At 44.7% G+C, this 21,883-nt stretch overlaps 1 protein-coding gene and 1 long non-coding RNA gene across 2 annotated transcripts in view; one reads left to right on the top strand and one right to left on the bottom strand.

The window, feature by feature from the left end:
- Window positions 1-21,302, top strand: part of cdh4 (cadherin 4, type 1, R-cadherin (retinal)) — a 39,182-nt gene extending 17,880 nt beyond the window's left edge. The window contains exons 4-11 of the mRNA XM_076995631.1: window positions 3,279-3,464; window positions 4,809-5,059; window positions 14,559-14,701; window positions 17,105-17,341; window positions 18,825-19,058; window positions 19,574-19,713; window positions 20,458-20,619; window positions 21,088-21,302. Of these exons, the coding sequence (XP_076851746.1) occupies window positions 3,279-3,464; window positions 4,809-5,059; window positions 14,559-14,701; window positions 17,105-17,341; window positions 18,825-19,058; window positions 19,574-19,713; window positions 20,458-20,619; window positions 21,088-21,294 (1,560 nt within the window). The 3' untranslated portion in view covers window positions 21,295-21,302. The remainder of the gene's footprint in view (window positions 1-3,278; window positions 3,465-4,808; window positions 5,060-14,558; window positions 14,702-17,104; window positions 17,342-18,824; window positions 19,059-19,573; window positions 19,714-20,457; window positions 20,620-21,087) is intronic.
- LOC143503285 (uncharacterized) lies at window positions 9,298-14,020 on the bottom strand. The gene is made up of 3 exons (XR_013127205.1): window positions 13,927-14,020; window positions 11,944-11,994; window positions 9,298-10,015 (listed from the first exon to the last, which is right to left on the bottom strand). It is a non-coding gene; the product is annotated as an uncharacterized LOC143503285 (long non-coding RNA).
- Window positions 21,303-21,883: the final 581 nt, after the last annotated feature.

Raw genomic sequence — 21,883 nt, 5'->3', positions numbered from 1 at the left:
AGACTCTCTCGCCACATCTCTCGCAATGTCTTTCACAATGTCTCTCACATTGTCCCTCTCTCACTCTCTCTCTCTCTCTCTCTCTCTCCCTCATCTCTCACTCTTACCCTTTTTCATAGTTGTCACCTGTCACCTTTCTCACTCTACCTCTCTCGTGTGCTCTCTCATTTTTGTTCTTTTTCTGTGTCTCACTGATAAACCCACCTTAAAACATTCCCACCTTATTTACAATGATTGGACCTCTCAAGTAAACACTGAAAACATAGTGCTTGCCCGCGTGCTCAGAACAAAAACAAAACATCTGTTGTTTTGCGAGTGCCTCCACCAGCGGTATCAGCGGTCCCGTAGCCCACACAATGAAAACTCCTGACTGACTCATTTAATGGCTTGTGTTGGTGTTCAGGAAATTCCCGATGGTGCAACTAATTGAACTAATTGAGCATTAAATGCCACACCACCTCCGCCCGTTTTCACTTTCCCTGCACTCTTACTGCCTCTAACAGGCGCCTGCTGACACTACACAATCCCACAATGCACTGCACTGAGTAAGTAGATAATGGATCAGGTACATGGCTCAGCATGGCTGGTTTATTAGCCACAGCTAGTTTACTGCCGGACCACGGGCGAGCGTGCCTGTTTCACTCAGTCCTGTGGACTCAGGAGTGAACTGATTTGTGCCGAGCTGTCCTGTTCCGTTCATGATTCATTCAGTTACGTGTACCCCATGGAATTACTGCAGTGTACTGTAGTATACAAGGTTTCCAGAGAAGCAGAACATTTTGGATAGAGGTCCATTATCAGATATACAAGCAAAGTGCATCACACAACATCCACAGGGTTCAGATCAGTACAGGAATCAACAATGCACATAATTTTACCCCTTCACTCTGGAGTGACCAAGAAGGAGAGTGAGTGTGTGTATATATGTGTGCGTTTGTGTGTGTGTGTGTGTGTGTGTGCATGTATGCATATATGTGTGTGTGTGTGTGTGTGTGTGTGTGTGTGTGTGTCTGTGTGTGTGTGTGTGTGTGTGTGTGTGTGTTTGTACGTGCATGCATATGTGTGTGTGCATGGATTGACGTGTGCACGCATGAGTGCACGGATGTGTGTGTGTGTGTGTGTGTGTGTGTGTGCATGTATGCATATATGTGTGTGTGTGTGTGTGTGTGTGGTTGTACGTGCATGCATATGTGTGTGTGCATGGATTGACGTGTGCACGCATGAGTGCACGGATGTGTGTGTGTGTGTGTGTGTGTGTGGGTGTGGGTGTGGGTGTGTGTGTGTGTGTGTGTGTGTGTGTGTGTGTGTGTGTGTGTGTGTGTGTGTGTGTGTGTGTGTGTGTGTGTGTGTGTGTTAATGGTGCTTTAGGGAGCATTTGGCTGCAGTCTCTGATCATGATGAAGCCATTACAGTAAACAGCATCTGGCAGACACACATGCTAAAGCCTTCAAGCCTGTGAAAGGCCTGTGCAGCCTAATGAGATGCAGGCCACAGTAGCCTTGAACGCTGCACATGCTGGAAGAGTCCAGGGGACGTGGTGTGGGGAATATATAAACACACACTCACTCTTCACAATGTTCACTCTCAATGTTTTTAAGTCCACAGCTAACCGAAGAAAAGTTTCCTAGCGTGGCTTTAGGTCTTCTGCCGCCTGTAAGCCTCTAGACTGCACCAGGTCTGCAGGCAGGCACGCTCTATCAACATGGTGTGCACTCTCCTATACATGCAACCCTGTTTGTAAAGAACACACGTTCGTCTGTAAGGCGCAGTGGAATGGGCAGGCTTCCACGTGCGTCTACATATACACACGACAGCATCTCACTGAGGGGGTAGGGGTTTTTAACTGAGGGGTTAGGGGTTTTTAACTAAGGGGTTAGGGGTTTTTAACTGAGGGGTTAGGGGTTTTTAACTAAGGGGTTAGGGGTTTTTAACTGAGGGGTTAGGGGTTTTTAACTGAGGAGTTAGGTGTTTTTAACTAAGGGGTTAGGGGTTTTTAACTGAGGGGTTAGGGGTTTTTAACTAAGGGGTTAGGGGTTTTTAACTAAGGGGTTAGGGGTTTTTAACTGAGGGGTTAGGTGTTTTTAACTAAGGGGTTAGGTGTTTTTAACTAAGGGGTTAGGGGTTTTTAACTGAGGGGTTAGGGGTTTTTAACTAAGGGGTTAGGGGTTTTTAACTGAGGGGTTAGGGGTTTTTAACTAAGGGGTTAGGGGTTTTTAACTGAGGGGTTAGGGGTTTTTAACTGAGGAGTTAGGTGTTTTTAACTAAGGGGTTAGGGGTTTTTAACTGAGGGGTTAGGGGTTTTTAACTAAGGGGTTAGGGGTTTTTAACTAAGGGGTTAGGGGTTTTTAACTGAGGGGTTAGGTGTTTTTAACTAAGGGGTTAGGGGTTTTTAACTGAGGGGTTAGGGGTTTTTAACTAAGGGGTTAGGGGTTTTTAACTGAGGGGTTAGGGGTTTTTAACTAAAGGGTTAGGTGTTTTTAACTGAGGGGTTAGGGGTTTTTAACTAAGGGGTTAGGTGTTTTTAACTAAGGGGTTAGGGGTTTTTAACTGAGGGGTTAGGGGTTTTTAACTAAGGGGTTAGGGGTTTTTAACTAAGGGGTTAGGGGTTTTTAACTGAGGGGTTAGGTGTTTTTAACTAAGGGGTTAGGGTTTTTTAACTGAGGGGTTAGGTGTTTTTAACTAAGGGGTTAGGGGTTTTTAACTGAGGGGTTAGGGGTTTTTAACTGAGGGGTTAGGGGTTTTTAACTGAGGGGTTAGGGGTTTTTAACTAAGGGGTTAGGTGTTTTTAACTGAGGGGTTAGGGGTTTTTAACTAAGGGGTTAGGTGTTTTTAACTAAGGGGTTAGGGGTTTTTAACTAAGGGTTAGGGGTTTTTAACTGAGGGGTTAGGTGTTTTTAACTAAGGGGTTAGGGGTTTTTAACTGAGGGGTTAGGTGTTTTTAACTGAGGGGTTAGGGGTTTTTAACTAAGGGGTTAGGGGTTTTTAACTGAGGGGTTAGGTGTTTTTAACTGAGGGGTTAGGGGTTTTTAAGTGGTTGCCTTTCACAATCTCAAGGTTGCAGAAGTTACATGCCAGATGTTCTTGTCATTCAAAATTTACCTCCAAAAATAACACATCCAAGCACACACACGTTTCTGCCGATGCCAACAAAAAACAAAAAAAAAATATGTCAAAATATTGCCATTTTGATCCCTTGATCCACAACAGAAACCTTCATGTTTGTCGCCTGTTTGTGTTTTTGACATAAAGATCTAATTCTCTCCGTCTCTTTGTCTCAGTTCCTAGGGGAGGTTCCAGAGAACGCGGTGGGCGTGGTGGTGGCCAACCTAACAGTGCGGGACAGGGATCAGCCTCACACCCCCAACTGGAACGCCGTGTACAGGATAGTGAGTGGAGACCCCATGGGGCACTTCACCATTCGCACTGACGAAATCACCAACGATGGCAGAGTCACCGTGGTCAAGGTGCGTGGGCTGTGTGAGTGTGTGAGAGAGAGAGAGAGAGAAAGAGAGAGAGAAAGCAAAAGAGGGAGAAAGTGACAGAGGGAAGGAAGGAACATGAAGGAGCAGTCATGGGCAGTCATGGCCTGGTGGTTAGGGAACTGGTCTTGTGCCCAGAGGGTCGTGGGTTCGATTCCCAGACCTGAGGCCATGACTGAGGTACCCCTGAGCAAGGCCCTTAACCCTCAATTGCTCACTTAAAAAAAATGTAAGTCGCTCTGGATAAGGGCATCTGCCAAATGCCATAAATGTAAATGTAAGGAGTGTGTATGTGTAAAATAATTGTGTGGCTTGGTGTATTTTTGTGGATGAAAATTTGTATGAGGTGAGTTTTGTGTGCATTGTTTGTGCACATCAGAGGTCCCCATTTTTACTGAAAATCTTGAAAACCTTAAACACTTTAAAGATGTCCTGTTGGTTGTTGTAGTTACAGGTAGGCTATGTTTGGGTTTAGGTATACCTTTAATAGTTAAGTGTGCCTTCACTGTTCCTGAGAACAAAGAAGCATGTGTCCCAACATCTAGACAGCATGAGTTTGATCTCTTGATGGTGCCACAGCTGTCTGTGATTGTGCTTGCAGGGAGGGTGGGGTGACATCCTCACTCTCCCTGTCAATCACAGTGGCAATGGCCAATCATGGGTGTCTGTGAGCTCATACATCAAGAAGGGTGGACAGTACTATATCTATGCAACCCCTGATATTGCTTGAGCTACTGTGCAAAAAGCTGTGATTGGTTGCATGGGCCTCGGAGGAAGCATGTGACAGCCCCAGCCCTCTGTGTTTAGCTGCTGTTGTGTGATTTACCTGATACTTGGGAGCTGGCTATGAATAAAACAACAATGTAAAATTGGTTGGAAAAATGTGTAAAATGTGCATTGTTATTATGACCCTATTATGTTCCTCTGTTTTGTATTCCCACAGAACTCAAGTGAGACTGAAACTTTGTGAAATAAAGTGAGAGTGTATGTGCATGTGTGTGAGAGAGAGAACCTGATAATAGAGATGAAAAATTGATTTCACCACCTTGCAAAATGTTATATAATCGATGTGTTCACATCCAGGCTTGAGTATGGTAGAGCACACACACACACACACACACACACACAGCCATACACAGTTAAACTGCCCGATGCAAGTCTCCCATAAAGAGAGGCATTCCTTCTACAGCCTTTATTTCCTTGGAGACATTATGAGGAAACGTCTGTTCAGTGGCGAGTCCACGTTTTGGTTTTGGAAACAAATGGTCTTTTTGACTATTATCAGGACCTCTGTGCCTCTATAATGTGTAACCTGCTTTGTGTGTGCAGCCAGTGGATTACGAGAAAAACGGCGCGTTCATGCTCAACGTGGTGGTCTCCAACCAGGCACACCTAGCCAGCGGCATCCCCTCATCACTTTCCTCCACGGCGGGGGTCACCATCACGGTGCTGGATGTGAACGAGGCGCCCGTATTCTCCAACCCCAAAATCATCCGCTTCGAGGAAGGGGTCCCGGCCGACACCACCCTCACCATCTTCGCCGCCCAGGATCCAGATCACTACCTGCAGCACACGGTCAGGTATGGAATGAACATTTACCTACGTTTCCTTCCCTTTGTGTGTTTATTTACCTTTACCCATAAATCACCAACCTTCCAGTCAATTGTTCTATTCACTCTTTGTGTTTTTTTGTAATGTGATTAAATCCTTGTAAGAAAGGGTTGGTTTCAAGGCCAGTTTGGGTTTGAAGCATATGCCTGAATAAGTGAGCGTCAGGTGTGCATGCAGCCAGTCTGGCAACCGAGCTATGGCGGCCATCTTTGTGAGATCCAAGCCACTCACAGTCGACATGACTCCGCAATTACTTATCTCATGATTTATCTCAGTGACTTATCTGATAATTTATCTCAATAACTCATCTCGTGATTTATCTCAATGACTTATCTCAATAAGTTATCTCATGATTTATCTGAATGACTTCTCATGACTTATCTCAACCTCAGGGTCACTCAGGCACGAAAACAGCACAGACATCAATCAATGCTTGCACATACGCTCACATGCTCACACACACACACACACACACAAACACACACTCGCACACATGAGAGGACAGGTACTCTGAACCTCTCCACTATAGCCAGACTGAACAAATTCGTATAACCAAGTTCCAAAATCTTCAGCCAAATCGAAACTGATTGAAAACAGAGTTCTGGAGACTGGTGATCTCTGGTGATCTCTGGTGATCTCTGATGATCTCTGGTGATCTCTAAAGGCTCATTTTAAGACGGACAAAAAGTTCCATCAACATGCAGTAGCAGTTCTGTCACTGCTGTAAGCTTTCTTCTCTGCCTGAACTCCATCTGCTCGCATGGCGTTTAGTAAAAGCCTCATGGATTTTCAGAGGAGGCAGTTCTGTACAGAAATTAACATGAATTTAAGGGAAGTAATCAGACGTCACAGGAATCTCTTGGAATGATGTGCTTTTGCTGTATAAAAGACAACATAGGCATACAGACAAACGATTACAGGACAAATCCCAGCAGGATTTCTGCAGTCTTCAGAAGCACTTTGGTGATGAGCCCAGAGTCCAGCTGTTTGGATGCAGGACCGAGCCGTCAGTGTGGAGTAATCAGTGGAACATGAGCTTCTTGAGAGAGATGTGAAACTAATGAGCAGCATGTTCAACCCCTTCCTCTGAGCTTCAGCCCTGTGCAGGGCCCACCCTGGGGACTTTACCCCCATCGTCAGTGCTGTGTTTCTGACCACATGACCACCCATAAACTGGATGTTTATGGGTTATGGAACACCCAGCAATCACCATCGCCAGTGAGAAAACTCCAACCAGCCACAGATACAGACCATCTAGACAAGACCCCCAAACATAGCCATGACAACGTTAATGCTGCTTATAAGTCCACTACCCCAACAGCTTCAGGGCAGTGGTTGTCAAAAACCAATCAGTAAAGAACAAGGTAGAAAGTAGCAGATACAAACAAGGTAGAGGGTATTAAATATACTGTTGGGTAAATGAACACTGGAGGAAGTCAATGACAAGCAAATGCATTTATGAACGTACAGACAGAAAGGGCTGGTGGGTATATAAGTAAAGACTGAACATTGGCCATGCTTAATACAATAATTTAGAGCGACGTGTGAGCTGTAGATACGTCAGTACAATATATAGGTTGAATACTGAGTGTCCAGGGAACTTGCTGTCTCAACGCAACAACTAGCTTGCTTAAAGATCTTTTCTAGGTACATAACTAATATGATTTTCAAACTATATATCAATTATATGCAGTATATTAAAATATAGTTTTGAAGCTATACAATTGCTTTACAAATGTATTAAACCCTTGGCAAAGGACGAGACACGGGATCCCTGCTTCCAGCAGACGTTACGTTTAATGAGTTACATATATTGCGCAATAGCGCACGAACAAACAGGCAACAGGCGCGCACACACACAACGTGCAGACTCAGACAACGACGAGCACAGGACACTGCGCGAGCGCACATTAAATAGACAAACCACATTAGCCCCACGTGATTACGAGACGGGTCACAGGTGAGACATATATCACACAACATAACCATAACCACGGAGATTCACTGACGCAGACAAAGCACGTGAACAACGTTAACACACGCCCAGAAGGGCGGGGCCGGGGTCTTCAACGTGACACAAAGGCATTGGTATGAATTATAAACGACACTGAAGTTTTGTGTCATCAGATGGCAGACTGACCGTCAAATTTTATAAATTTAATTGAATTAATTTATATTGAATATATGTGCAAAAATATTTGCTTTATGTAAATTAATTCTATAACAAAAACTATTTAAAAAGTGCTGTTTGAATGAGTATTCAAGCTTCACATTTGGACAGATGAAAGATGCGAAGCAATGACAGATTCAAATGAGCCATTTTGATGCAGCCATTTTAATAGCTGGTATATTAACACAGTGAGCCAACCTGGGTTTAGTTGAAGAGTAAACTCGCCCTCTGCTCCCAAGACCAGAATCTATTAAGACATAGTGTGACTGAATTGGTTTTATGTTAAAATGCTGCAAAATATCCCCTATTAATAAAAGTGTATAATTAGACACCACCTTTCTCCAGGCCACTGGTAATGCTAGCAAGTGAGCTAAATGAATCAGCTAGCACAGTAAAACCATGTCATTTTGCATCTTGTAACATTTTTATGTCTTTAATGAATGTGAATGAAACATACCTGGTAGATTAAACCAATGAGTCAAACCGTAATACCCTATAGTTTATACCTTTACAGAATATTACCAGACAATTATCAGATACCATGTGACCAGCTACCAAAATTACCACATACTGTAGCATGCGTACAATGTCATATCTGCTAGCTCAGCATTCTTGAACTTTGTATCTAGACAGTATTTTATATCAAATAAATTAACTAAGAATCACTTGAGATAAATTAACTGAAATAATTACTTAAGGTAGCTCCAATATTGGCAAAGTAAACACATCCATAAAGCACTTTATATAAACAAATTACTTTGTGTAGGGATTATATCACTGTTCATTTACTAAAAGGACCAGATCTTAAATTCTCTAGATTCTCTGTCGCATGCTTTCAACAGACATAAAAACAAAGGTAACTAAAACGTTGAGGGCCATGAACTTGATCAAGACAGCGTCAACTGTCTACCAGTAGGGGACAAACTAGAGCAATATAGCGTATAGAAAACCTGAGAAAATATCCCTTTAGTTATTTAACAACATTTTGATGGACTTACTAATACTAATTGAAAGCGGAGTCAAACTGCTCGGGCCATGCCTGGACAAGGCCGTCCCTCAGATATAAGAATCAAAGCAAGAAAGAGACTAGCGAAGGAAGCCACTGCAATCAGCAATTGCTTTGAAAGACTCGCAGACTTCATCTTGTTAAAAACGAAGGACGCATGGATGGTGAGAAATACAGGGAGATAACGCGAAGCAACCTGATTCAGAGTGCCGACTGAACCACAGCTCGAGAGAGCCGCGCCGCTCTGCAGAAGGCCAAAGCAAATTAAGAGGCACTGAACAAAAAACGTTGAACACACACTGGCCAAGTCAAAGGTCACGTCTCAGGCCAACCGAGATTCTGTGGATTCTGAGGCTTGTCGACCACAGTGTTCTGTGTAAAACAGTGTACAAAGCTGGTAGAAGTGTACCAGCTATTAGTGCAGCAAATGGTTCTACCAAGTGCTAGTCTGAAACAGGTGAAACAGGTGGTTACACATTTTGCACTTTCCAGTCTGCTGACAAATTTTGAATTTTGAGTATAAAAATGTACTTTAAGAGTATATTGGTTTGCAATTCAAATGCTGATTGGATAATCTGTGTTTTGTAATCCAAATTCATCTTTATGACTGATAAGGGGGCTGGAAAAGTTTTCGAATGACTGCATATAAATTATACAGTGTATAGATAATGTAATGTGTAAAATGATCACAATAATGATAGTCTTTTTGGAGTGTCAGTTCAGGTGTGTGCTTGTACATATGGGTCTGAATGCAAACTGTGAGCATTCCTTCTGCCCTGTGTGGAGCAGGACCCAGAGCTGCAGAGGGAGTTTATTTGGGCAATTCCATGAGCCCTTGTCAAAATAGGCAGCCTGGTCAAAAGTACAGACAGACAGGCTGTCCTTAGGCAAGTCCAGAATCTGCACCCCAGAGGAACCAGGGAAAAGGCTCAACACTAAACTGAAATTCAGAAACCAAACTGACCAGAGGACAGTAAGAAATGTAAGAAAGAAATGCTGAATTCACGAAATGCTGGCAATACACACACACACACACACACACACACACACACACTATAAACACACATACAAAGTTCTTCTAAGCTACATACTGTAGTTCTTATAAGTCAGGAACAAGGTACTGTGGGTTATTAGGTGTCTACGGATTCGGTTCCTGCTTGGGATTTTCAGTCATAGGTGGGCGAATCCGGACCTGCGAATCCTTAAGCACAGCCGTCCGTGATGGAGCCGTAACGTAGCCGTGAGATAGCCGTGACGTAGCTTACTGCAAGTGCATTTTCGCAAGAACTAGAGTCGAACTTTCCTGGCCATTCTCCAGAAGGTCTTTTTTTTCTTCCACTGGACATTTTCCCAGTCCTTTGCAGCCCTGGTAAGAGCATGGGAGGCCAGGCCCGCTGACACACACAGCAGTGCCCGAGCACATCTCCTCCTCCTCCTCCTCCTCCTCCTCCTCTTCCTCCCCTGCCAGTGCCTCCGTGTGCCAGAGCCTTCGCCCTCCGCTTCTGCCAGCCCATATATCCGGCGTGACCTTGCACATCGCTGTGCTTGGCTATGAATGTCAGAATATTGATCGGAAAAATTAATATTCTTGCTTGCTTGATTTTGTTCTCTGTGCTTGTCTTTGTTCTTCCATTAGGTTTGTGTAAGGGACGGCAGTATTTCTGCAGTATGGGCTGTCCTTGTCTCTGTAAATCCTGGTCTCTTCATAGACACAGAGGGAATTAGATACAGTGCCTTCCAGAATACCTGCTACAGAAGAGCAAAAAATGGAAGAAACGCCACTGTACTGTTTATCATCTTAATACCAAATATAGACAGAACAGAAATCGAACCTTTCAGTGTCAGTTTCAATAAGATGAAAGTATTGTAAAACTTATATAAAGGGTTTTACCATAAAGCCAAAAAAGCCTTTTAAGCCCCCCACAAACACACATATATTAATGACTGACACCCCTACAAATCCCAGTGAACAAAATCTAATTGAAATATATTCCTGTTCATGTTTTGCCTTCCTAAGCACACCTGAACTTCTTAAGTGGTTTCACTGCAGTATAAATATGAATTGACACGCAAAGCCAAACACCCGTCGTCATCCATCGGTGAGGGTGTGCACGGTCAGGACGTTAATGACTTCTTCAGGTTTCAGCTACCGTCGCCCATGCAGAACCCTGAGTGGCCTGCTGGTGAAGTAGATGTGGAGAGTGACCTTCACGGTCACAGTCACATCACACCAGTTCGGGTGACCACGTCACACCAGTTTGTGTTCACTCCACTGCTTTCTCTTTCCATCCATTCATCCACACAGCTTCTGTAACTGCAGTGAAACAGCTCCTAAGATGTATTCTGTAACTACTGTAACTACACACTCATCCCCTACACACTCATCCCCTACAAAGTCTCACAAAGAATTGAGTGTTGCCTTTTTGTCTTTTCCACGTAGATTTTGTGTGTGTGTGTGTGTGTGTGTGTGTACAGTATATATATATATATATATATATATATATATATATATATACTTTATATATATATTATTTTTGTTGTTTTAAAGGTGCTATTCAGACAAAGCTGAGATATATGTCTTCTTTTTTTTCTTTTTTATTGGATTTAGTATATATATAGTACGCTGGTGTCCAAACTACCCTCTAAAACGAGCTTCTATAAAATTGTCTGAAATGTATCACATTAGTGTGAAATTGCTTGCCAAAAGAAATCCCAGGGGCTTGGCTCAGGGGTTAAGGATTATCTGCTGGAGTGGAATCATGCCGGTATATAAAGTGCTCCTGTGCAGTCATATCTGCAGGATCTGCTACAGATCATTAAGCGAGGTCAGTGGAATTAATACCTGAGGCCACAAGAGGTGGTCACGAGTTTCAGTACCAGCATGGGTAATGTCACTCACGCAGCTGGGGGGATGTTCTTCTAACCTACGGACTGCTAACGGGCTTCCGATCTTCATTTCATACAACAGTCATCTTGTTTTAAATGTGCAGAATTAGCAATAACAGTGCCGGATGTGCTGCTGCACTCTCAGCTGGGAGTAATACTAACCTCAGTATGTCTTCATACTCTCAGCTGGGAGTAATACTAACCTCAGTATGTCTTCATACTCTCAGCTGGGAGTAATACTAACCTCAGTATGTCTTCATACTCTCAGCTGGGAGTAATACTAACCTCAGTATGTCTTCATACTCTCAGCTGGGAGTAATACTAACCTCAGTATGTCTTCATACTCTCAGCTGGGAATAATACTAACCTCAGTATGTTTTAATACTCTCAGCTTGGAATAATACTAACCTCAGTATATGTCTTCATACTCTCAGCTAGGAATAATACTAACCTCAGTACTCTCATACTCTTCATACTCTTCATTATTATCTATACTAACCTCACAAACCTTAATTGTTGCTGCAGATGGTTGCAAATAAAATAGCAGTTCCTTTGGAAAAGCATAGAGGCATTTTTGATCCCTGCTGTGCATTTAAAAAGATTTAATGAGGAGTAACGTGGCCTTTCCTTGTGTAGTTCCCTGTCCTAGGATCTGTGGTGGTGGCCACATAAAGGATGTCCCTGTCCTAGGACCTGTGGTGGTGGTCACATAAAGGATGTCCCCTGTGAAACATTGTCCCTGTGAAACATTGTCCCCTGTTTGTCTTTCTGAGACAAACGTTGCCTCTTACCTGTGAGGTTGCTGGCTCAAATCTGGTCTCTGCATGTCTTGCTGTGTGGTGCTGCAAAAAAAAAGTAGCAGGGTGAGTCAGAGATACAGTAGACCCAGTAGGGTCTAAAGTAGCAGGGTGAGTCAGAGATACAGTAGACCCAGTAGGGTCTAAGACAAAGTGCAGATAACCCTGTGGTGGTACAGGCAAGTCTGCGGGAAGAGGCTCTACTTTTATATACATGATTTCCAGCTTGGAAGCGTAACCTCTCGTGTGGCACCATAACCGCCCCTGCTCACAGCTCTCAGCAACCCAGTTGACTCGAACATCGCAGCATCTGCAAAGCCCCCAGCCTTTGATCACACCCTCCCACCTACATCTCACATCTGATCCACAGGAGGTGCTTGTACCATATTTCTCAACCAGACACATGGGAGACCAAGAATATTCAAACCTAGAGACATTGTACTGCAAGTGCACTAAAATAATCTGACCTCAGACTCTTGAGATGTGAAACTGAGCCCACAGGCTTTCTGTTCTTGTACTGTGACACCAAGCACAACAGCAGAGCGAGGCAGAAATGACTTCTGGGATCTGGAGTTCTTGAGCCTCGACTTTGGCGTCAACATGAAGCTTAATGAGCTTACCTATCTGAATCGACTGAAACAACAAATCCTCCAACTAGACAGAAGTGGTTCAGTGATTCAGTGGTTCAGTGATTCAGGGGTTCAGCAATTCACATTCTCAAAAGCCAAAGGGTTCAAGAGGCATTTCATCCTCTTCAGCACAAGAAGGCACAATCATATGAAAACTCAATCAGTGGAGGGTAAAGTTATATACATTACATTCTCTGTAATCTCTTCCAAGGCTCGCAATCTTTCACCTCTAAAGTTTCAGAAGCCAGAATAACTAAAGCTGAAGAAAATGATTAGGCCAACAGATCAGAGTGAAAACCTTGGAAAAGAAGGTCACTGGGCGTGACCATAAAGGTCGCCAGCCCTGATTTACATTTTAGAGCAGGATTTAAACATTGAAGGACAAATGTGAGAGAAAAGGACTGGTTACGTTTTTAAGAATGGAAATGAACCATGAGTTCAGTGGTGTCTGGCCACAGCGAAACTCTGTTATATCACAGTTACTGATAAATGATCCATGCAGAGATCAGGCCAGACTCCAACAAACAACCTCACAGTTACAAAGCAAATCCAACATCCATGCATTCAAGCCCAAGTTCATCAACAGTGCAGTATCAGTCAGCCATGCTTAAAAGTTCATAGTCGCATAACAGATGAGCATAAAACATTCTTTCACATGAGAGGCAATACTGAAATCCACAGAATAGCACCACTATAGCGTTTAATTCTTATCAGTATTATAGACCATCATTTGGCCAGTACCAGCATTAACCATATATGGTTGGGCACCTTCATAAATGTTGCCCCGCTGGTGACGCTCTGAATTTTAATTTTACGAACCAGCCCAACCACCGGACACACACTGGGTCCTTTCTCTGCTCTGTGACACATACTGCATTGCAGAAGTCTTAATCCAGTCATACTTGGGGAGCAATCTAAATGTTTCTGGTGTCCAGTGCTAAATGTTTTTGGTGGTGCTGGTGTCCAGTGCTGCCTCGGTTGTCAGGCAGCAGGGGTTAAAGATCATGGTGTAATGAGCTGGTCCAGTCTGGGGCCACACACTCTTCCAGCCCACTGGACTCTCAGCCCCATCGATCGGGCTCCTTGCCCAGGCCCATGGAGTGTGATAGGCATGGTGCCATCTGTGCAGTATTGATCCAGAGTTAGTTCAACTCCAGCAACTCCAGCACACACACACACACACACACACACACACACACACACAGACACTTAATCACACACCACACACACACGTACACACACCCAGACACACACACAAACTCACACTCATGGACAAAGACACACTCATACACATACACACACACACTTACTTGTAACGTGTATTCTGAAACCCATTGCAGTTGTTTACCTTTGGAGTTGACATGACGTGATCGTACCTTTGTAGATCTGTGCAGCTGATCTGAGGTCTGTTTCTTTCTTGTTTTGCTGTCATTACCCCTAAGCATTAGTCCCACTGTACAACCAGCACACAGATAAAAAAAAACTCAGTTTGAGTTGCTTAAGAATTATTCTTTTGCAGCTAATTCTTTGGCCTTTGCCATTGACTGAGAGGATTGCGCTCACCCACTGACTCTGAGTGGCTGTCTGACCTTGGTCACTATATCAACAGCAAGCCCGACTCTCATTCAGAACTGGCAGAAGCAAGGTTGCATTAATAATTCAGTGGCCTGTAAAATAATAATTATGTGTCAGCTCACATATTTGATTGAGTGCGAAAAATTCTGCATCGCTCCGTGCTGTGAAATGGAGCCAGTTCCAATATTAAACCACACCCTGAGACTGTGGTGCTGGGCTTAAAGGTCTGTCACAAGAACAGCGTGAAGGCACTCATGTTAATCACTGTGAGTTTGAAATGCTTGTTAAGAACAAACATGGCATTTGTGGAGCGCTCTTCATTTCTTTGGTCTAATAAAGATTTGCATATTATGTGTCTGTGGGGATTGTCAGACTACATCGGTGAAAGTTACCATCTGTCTGTAGGTACACTAAGCTGTTTGATCCAGCAAACTGGCTCCGTATCAACAGGACGAACGGTCAGATCACCACCACGGCCGTCCTCGACCGGGAGTCGCCATACGTGAAGAACAACGTGTATGAAGCGACCTTTCTGGCCGTGGACAATGGTAAGCCCTGATCGGCGACGAGACACCACGACAAGATGCATGTGCACTCACCAGGCTGCGACTGTCCACTAGGGACACACCCATGCGACTGTCCACTAGGGACACACCCATGCGACTGTCTACTAGGGACACACCCCTGCGACTGTCCACTAGGGACACACCCCTGCGACTGTCCACTAGGGACACACCCCTGCGACTGTCCACTAGGGACACACCCCTGCGACTGTCCACTAGGGACACACCCCTGCGACTGTCCACTGCCGGATGTTGTCGTATTAGATGTGCTGTGGGCTGTACCGTTGTCTCCACTTGGTCTGTGCCAGTGCTGTTTAATGGCTGCGCACGTTAAATCACTGCAGGCCATGAGAGATCGTTTTCTGATTGGCTGTTTGGTCTAAATTTGATTAAAATGAGAGACAATATACATAATCTGCATAAAGGTTTATTTTGTCGCATCATTGTCGCATCGTTGTTTGATCATCGTTGTTTGATCAAGGCAGTGTGCAGCGCTAACATTACATTTTGTTGTGCGGAAAGTAATTTTGTTCTGCTAATTACCCAGAGCACATGTAGAACATTTGTCATTACTTTCATGTTACCGTGCGCAATTTTACTGAAGGAAGTAGTTGGAGGAGTGCTGGAAGTAACTCAGAACTCAGTAAACTCCTTACGAACAGCCAGCGCACATGCGCAGAACCTACGTGCGTATCCTTCATCAGCTGTAGTGGAAATACACACAGGCGTCAACGGGCACCGCTGAGCTGATGAAAGCCAATCATCATTGGATCAAAGGTGCCGGTAGTTTTCCGGTGTCAGTTTGATGTGTCCCGAGCTTTGCATTGTCATAGCAACATCCAGTGGCATGCTAGAACCACTGGCTACAGTCAATGACAATTTTACAATGACAAAATACAACTATAGGTTGGGGTAAGATTGGTATACCTAATAAAGTGGTGAGTGAGTGTAAGTACAAGGTTCTTAATAGTGTGTGTGCACGCGTGTGTGTGCGTGTGTGTGTGTGTGCGCGTGCACGCACGTGCGCTGGGGAAATTATAGAGGACCAGTTGACTTGAAGACAGTCATTTCCGCTTTGTGTTTCCAGAGTAAGCACTCTGCGAGCCTTCCTCCGCCAATCGATCGCAAGCCCTCAACAATCTCCGCCGCCTCTCCTGCCCTGACTGGCTTCTGCGGTATTTTCACCGCTCAGCCACGAAGGCGATTTGACAATAACTTGAGTGCAATCAAATGTTGCCTACGGCGACCGGCCAGAGGCTCTCTAGCTCTTTTCTGAGGTTGCCTGATCCAAGCCCGGAGAGGCACTGAGATGCGTCCCAGACTGCTGACTGGAGACAACGCCACACTCGACTCGCTCCGCATGCTTGAACCCGAACGACCAATGAACTGGCCAATTGCTGCAAACAGGCAGGATTTTCCCCAAAAGTCTCCGAAGGCGTCCGAAGGGACAAAACTTGTTAGGCAGTCTTTACAATAACACACAGCGGCAAATTTCACACCACCCACTTCTCTGTAAGATATAAAGGATTCAAATATTTTTTTTTCCATTAGACCTTTCACAAGTCCGTGGTGGCAGCTGTTTGTGTCACATCTGCAGAACAGCATTTCTCAAAATCGATCTGTATCTAATACGTATTTCCCTGTAGTCACTAGAAGTAGGTATAGGAGTGCGCAGCACACTTCTTCTAAAGCTCTGCGGCTCGTCACCCACGTCAGACCACAGGGAACAGACAGTGCATTCTTTATTTATTTATTATTTTCTGGGAAAACCATTTCCCAGAGACACTCTCTGAAAGAGTACAGCTCCATTAAATACAAAAGTGGAGTGTGAGATATTTATGCATCATTTCATTTGTCATATCTGTCACCGTGGGGAGCCTTTAACAGGAATGGAGGGTGTAAAGAAAAACAACCCTCCACTCACCACACCTCCGTCACCTCCTCCACCACCATCTCCCCTCCTCCCTGTGAGTTCTCTTTCATTTTGACCGCCCTCCTCCACTTCTCTCGTACTTTTCATTGAGTTTTCATCTTTTTCCCTCCACCCACCTCCATCCCCCTGTCTTTACGATGCCGGGCTCTATGTAAGGTGGAATCTTGCTTGTTCTGACGTCGTTTCAATAATGTAGGTGACTGGCAGGAGTAAATATTGCTTTGCACCACAATAACTGTAAGAGAAAATAAACCAAAACATCTGGCAAGGCAGTTAGCTGCATTCTGACAAATTATACTGGAGATAGCGCAGGCTACCTTAACAAGCACTCCTCTCTCTTCAAAAGGAAAGCTCTCGCCTGCAAATCAAAGCCACATCTAGGCACATTACTCCACAGTGGACTCTCTGCGTCTCTAAAGCCTGGCCACCTGCCAATTCCTCTCTTTTTCTCCCAGGCTCTCCCTCTGCAACCGGAACGGGCACTCTGCAGATATACCTGATAGATGTCAACGATAACGTGCCCATGCTGGTTCCCCAAGAGGCCCAGATGTGCGAGAGGTCACGAGCGATGTCCAGGGTCAACATCACAGCGTCCGACGCAGACTCTGAGCCCAACGCGGGGCCGTACGTCTTCGAACTGCCCTCCTTCCCACAGTCCGCCCGCCGCAACTGGACCATCTCGCGGATCAACGGTGCGACACCTCAAATAAACACAGCACTGTTTCTTATTAAGCTATTACACAGCACAAAGGAAGCAACAATGTCCTTTCCTGAGCCAGGAAAGGCTTCCTAGAAAGGAATCATCACAAAGCTCCAAAATATACCTTCTTATGCCTCAGTAATGTTGTCTAAAACACTAAAATAATCTATAATTAAGTTCTATTCTCCCATCTCTAATCCATGGTCATCTGAATACATAATTGGTTGAAGCATGTCTAATTGGGCTTTTGACCAAGCACACATTTGGCCAGATTTCAGGGTATAGTGTTGATTGCAATATTATGCACAGTTTGACACAAACTCAGTGAGAGATAATAGACCGTATCAGTTCCTCATTTTGGACCTCCATCTAGATTAAAAACATGTTGCTGTTCATAAGATATGCTAATGCATTTATCTTCACATTACTGTTTGAGCACTAGTATACCAATACTAACCTTATTCTATGCCACACACTCCTCCATAATTTAGTGTAAATCCCCACCAGTAACAACAACAATCCGTGAATTAATGCTTTTTAAAAATCCCATCACCATAACAACATGTTCATGCAGTCATTTATTTGTAACTGTCATTTAATAGCTCTGCAGAGGATGCTGGGATACCACAGCTGAACCTCCACCCCTATGTGTTTGAATGGCAGGATACTAACGCATTGCACCAGGGCTGCTGTTCATTTTAATATAGAGGTCATTGATGGGATGGTCATTGATGGGGTTGTCATTGATGGGGTGGTCATTGATGGGGTGGTCATTGATGGGGTTGTCATTGATGGGGTTGTCATTGATGCGATGGTCATTGATGGGGTGGTCATTGATGGGATGGCCATTGATGGGGTTGTCATTGATGGGGTGGTCATTGATGGGGTTGTCATTGATGGGGTGAGCATTGATGGGGTGGTCATTGATGGGGTTGTTATGGATGGGAAGGTCATTAATGGGGTGTTAATTGATGGGATGGTCATTGATGGGGTGTTAATTGATGGGATGGTCATTGATGGGGTGGTCATTGATGGGGTGTTAATTGATGGATGGTCATTGATGGGGTGTTAATTGATGGGATGGTCATTGATGGGGTGGTCATTGATGGGGTTGTCATTGATGGGATGGTCATTGATGGGGTGGTCATTGATGGGGTGTTAATTGATGGGATGGTCATTGATGGGGTGGTCATAAATGGGGTGTTCATTGATGGGGTGGTCATTGATGGGGTTGTCATTGATGGGGTGGTCATTGATGGGGTTATTATTGATTATTATTATTGATTAAGGTCATTGATCATGCAGTCTCAGATGGCAATGCACTTTGTAAGTCGTTCTGGATAAGAGCGTCTGCTAAATGACCAAAATGCAATATGTAAATGCAAATATCTCCAATATAGAATCCAAAAAGATTGATATTAACATTTACAATGACAGTTAACCAATGGGATGCTAAGGTTATGTGTATTCTCCAGGTGAGTATGCCCAGCTGAGACTGAAGATCTCCTACCTGGAGACAGGTGTGTACCGAGTGCCCATCCTGGTGTCGGACTCAGGGAACCCTCCTCTCACCAACCGCTCCATGATCCGGGTGAAGGTGTGTCCATGTGACGAGCACGGAGACTGCACTACCATTGGAGCCGTGGCGTCAGCAAGCCTGGGAACGGGGGCCATCATAGCCATCCTCATCTGCATCATCATACTGCTCAGTAAGTGGAGAAGTCCATAGATGGATGCATAAGTGTAAAGGGATGGATGGATGGATGGATGGATGGATGAATGGTAGGACACATGGAGAGATGGATGCATTAGTGAAGTGATGATCGGTGAAGGTGTGCATGGAAGGATGAATGGATGGTAAATATATAAAAATGGGATGAATGATAGGACACGTGGACGGATCAAAGAGGGTAAAGGGATGGATGGATGGATGGATGGATGGATGGATGGATGGATGGATGGATGGATGGATGATAAAAAAGGGTAAAGGGATGGATGGATGGATGGATGGTTAATTTATTTGACTTTCAGTTGCTGTTACTGAAGTAAAAACATGACAGCAGCATGAACTAAAAAGCATTCAAGTTTGAAGCAGGGAAAAAAGCTTTTATCAATTAAGCAGAAGAAAGAGAGCATTGAGCTTTGTAGTTTGGTAGCCTGCAGCATGACTCTGACGGCAGGTGTGTGCGTGCGTGCGTGCGTGCATGTGTGTGTGTGCCCACAGGCATGGTGCTGTTCTTTGTCATGTGGATGAAGCGGCGAGAGAAAGAGCGCCAGACCAAACCTCTGCTCATCGACCCAGAGGACGACGTGAGGGATAATATACTAAAATATGATGAGGAAGGAGGAGGAGAAGAAGACCAGGTTAGAACCTCTCCCATTCTCTCCCCCTTTCTCTCCTCCCCCTTTCTCTTTCTCTCACTCTCTCCACACACACACACACACAAGCACACACACACACACAGACACAGGTTTGATCAGTTTCATACATGGTCTGAAAGAGTCTTTACCTAAAACTTAATCACGAGTCACTTGATTTGCTGTGGTCCATCATAATTAATCATCCTTAAGAATTTTGACCAAATTAAAGATGTTTAGTCCATAATGGGTTGAAATATTTTAATTAGATTTGTCAAATATGAGAGTTAACTAATGAACTACTTAATCATAAAATTTGTTATGATTGATCTATAATTGCAAATATCTAATGGTTGTAAGGCTGTTCACTTTCTAGAATAGTAGGGGGTGTGTTCAGTAGTTTTATGTAAATCGTGGTCACTAAAAGTTTGGCTTATTGTATTTTTTATATGACATAATGATGTGTCATAATCCAGATGATGTGGAATCTATTGCTTTTGAGCAGATCTGAATCTTTCTGCTCTTCTGACGGTGTATGCTGAGAAATACAACAGTAGCATGTAATATCTATAACAACTCCAATAATCCATATGCAGCAGATTAGGAAGACTGAAGATTAATTTGTTCTGGGAAATACCACAGCAAACACTGCAGATTATTTTGCGTTCCGAATTGTAAATCGCAGTAGTACAGTTTGAGATGCGGTGGGTCGAGGGGCACCAGCCTCCATGACCTCTGACCTTGTTGCAGGACTATGACCTGAGTCAGCTGCAGCAGCCGGACACACTGGATCACATGATCACAAAGCCTGTGGGAGTGCGGCGAGTGGATGAGAGACCCGTGGTCCCCGACCCGCAGTACCCCACACGGACCCTCCCGCACCCAGGCGACATTGGAGAGTTCATTGTTGACGTAAGACCACCGGCGTCTCTGCAGTAAACACGCTGAAGCCAGCAGCTTTAGCATTAGCACAGGGTGTTGTTTATACAGAACATGCTTCCTCTCTAATACTTTAATCCACTTCAGTCTGGCAGTTTTTCGAAATATGATCAAATGGTTCGACTATGCTGTTGGCATGCCTGCACTGTTGAGTTTGGTGTTTGGTAAAACTTCTCACCGAGTGCTTTATTTACAGATTAGACAGGAACACAGACGCCATCAGACATGAGTTGAAAATTAGCACTTGCCTTGAGGCGGATCACTTGTACCAAACCTTTTTCCTTACTAAACTTGAAATATCAATTCGGTGACAGAGTCTGTGCAGCAGCATCCTTTTAACAAGCAGCATTTCAGAAACCAGGAAGACTGAGGGTTAAGGTAATGGGCGTAGCAGGTGTAGCAGGGTCTTCACAGTCTGTCTCTTTGCCTTCGCTCCTCCAGGGCTTGAGGGCGGCCGATAATGACCCCACAGCTCCGCCCTACGACTCCCTGCTGGTGTTCGACTACGAGGGTAGCGGTTCCACGGCGGGATCGGTCAGCTCGCTGGACTCGTCCAGCTCCGGAGAGCAGGACTACGACTACCTCAACGACTGGGGGCCACGCTTCAAAAAACTGGCCGACCTCTATGGCGGCAGTGAGGAGGACTGAGGGCGGGGCTGGAGGGGGAGAGGGAGGGGCTAGAGGAGGGGCCCGCTGGAGCCGTTAACGTCTCTGTTGGATGTTCTTCATTGATGAGCCATAGGGGATGAGTCATAGGGGGTGTGTCTAGGACACCCTCCCCCCTGCCCACCACTCCCCACATAAGACTCTTCGAGCCAGACGGAGCTCAGTGCGGGACGGCGGAGACTTCAGACCCCTGCTGTAATTTGCGAGTGTATTTTTCTCTGTGGTTTTATTTCTCTGCCGTGGCTAGTTCATCGTTGTGAGTTTTGGTTTGCTGTTCAGGCTGGAGAGGTAAAGCAGCACTGCTTTGATAGAGGTTAAGTACTCCACATACCGGGGAACAGAAAATAGCTACTGCACTCTCTCTCTCTCTCTCTCTCTCTCTCTCTCTCTCTCTCTCTCTCCCTGTCTCTCTTTCCCTCTGTCTCTCTCTCTCTCCCTGTCTCTCTCTGTCTCTGTCTGTCACTTAAGAGGGTTGTAGGAATGAAACCACTCTCTTCCTCACCCCACTCAACTTGAATCTCGTTCGAACAGAAGCACTGTCGCTGATCAAGTGCCTTTCGTGGTGTGTGTT

This window comes from Brachyhypopomus gauderio, unplaced genomic scaffold (assembly GCF_052324685.1).
Source record: "Brachyhypopomus gauderio isolate BG-103 unplaced genomic scaffold, BGAUD_0.2 sc224, whole genome shotgun sequence".
NCBI lineage: Eukaryota > Metazoa > Chordata > Actinopteri > Gymnotiformes > Hypopomidae > Brachyhypopomus > Brachyhypopomus gauderio.
The sequence above is the reverse complement of the archived record's forward strand: the minus strand, read 5'-3'. Positions and strand labels throughout refer to the sequence as shown.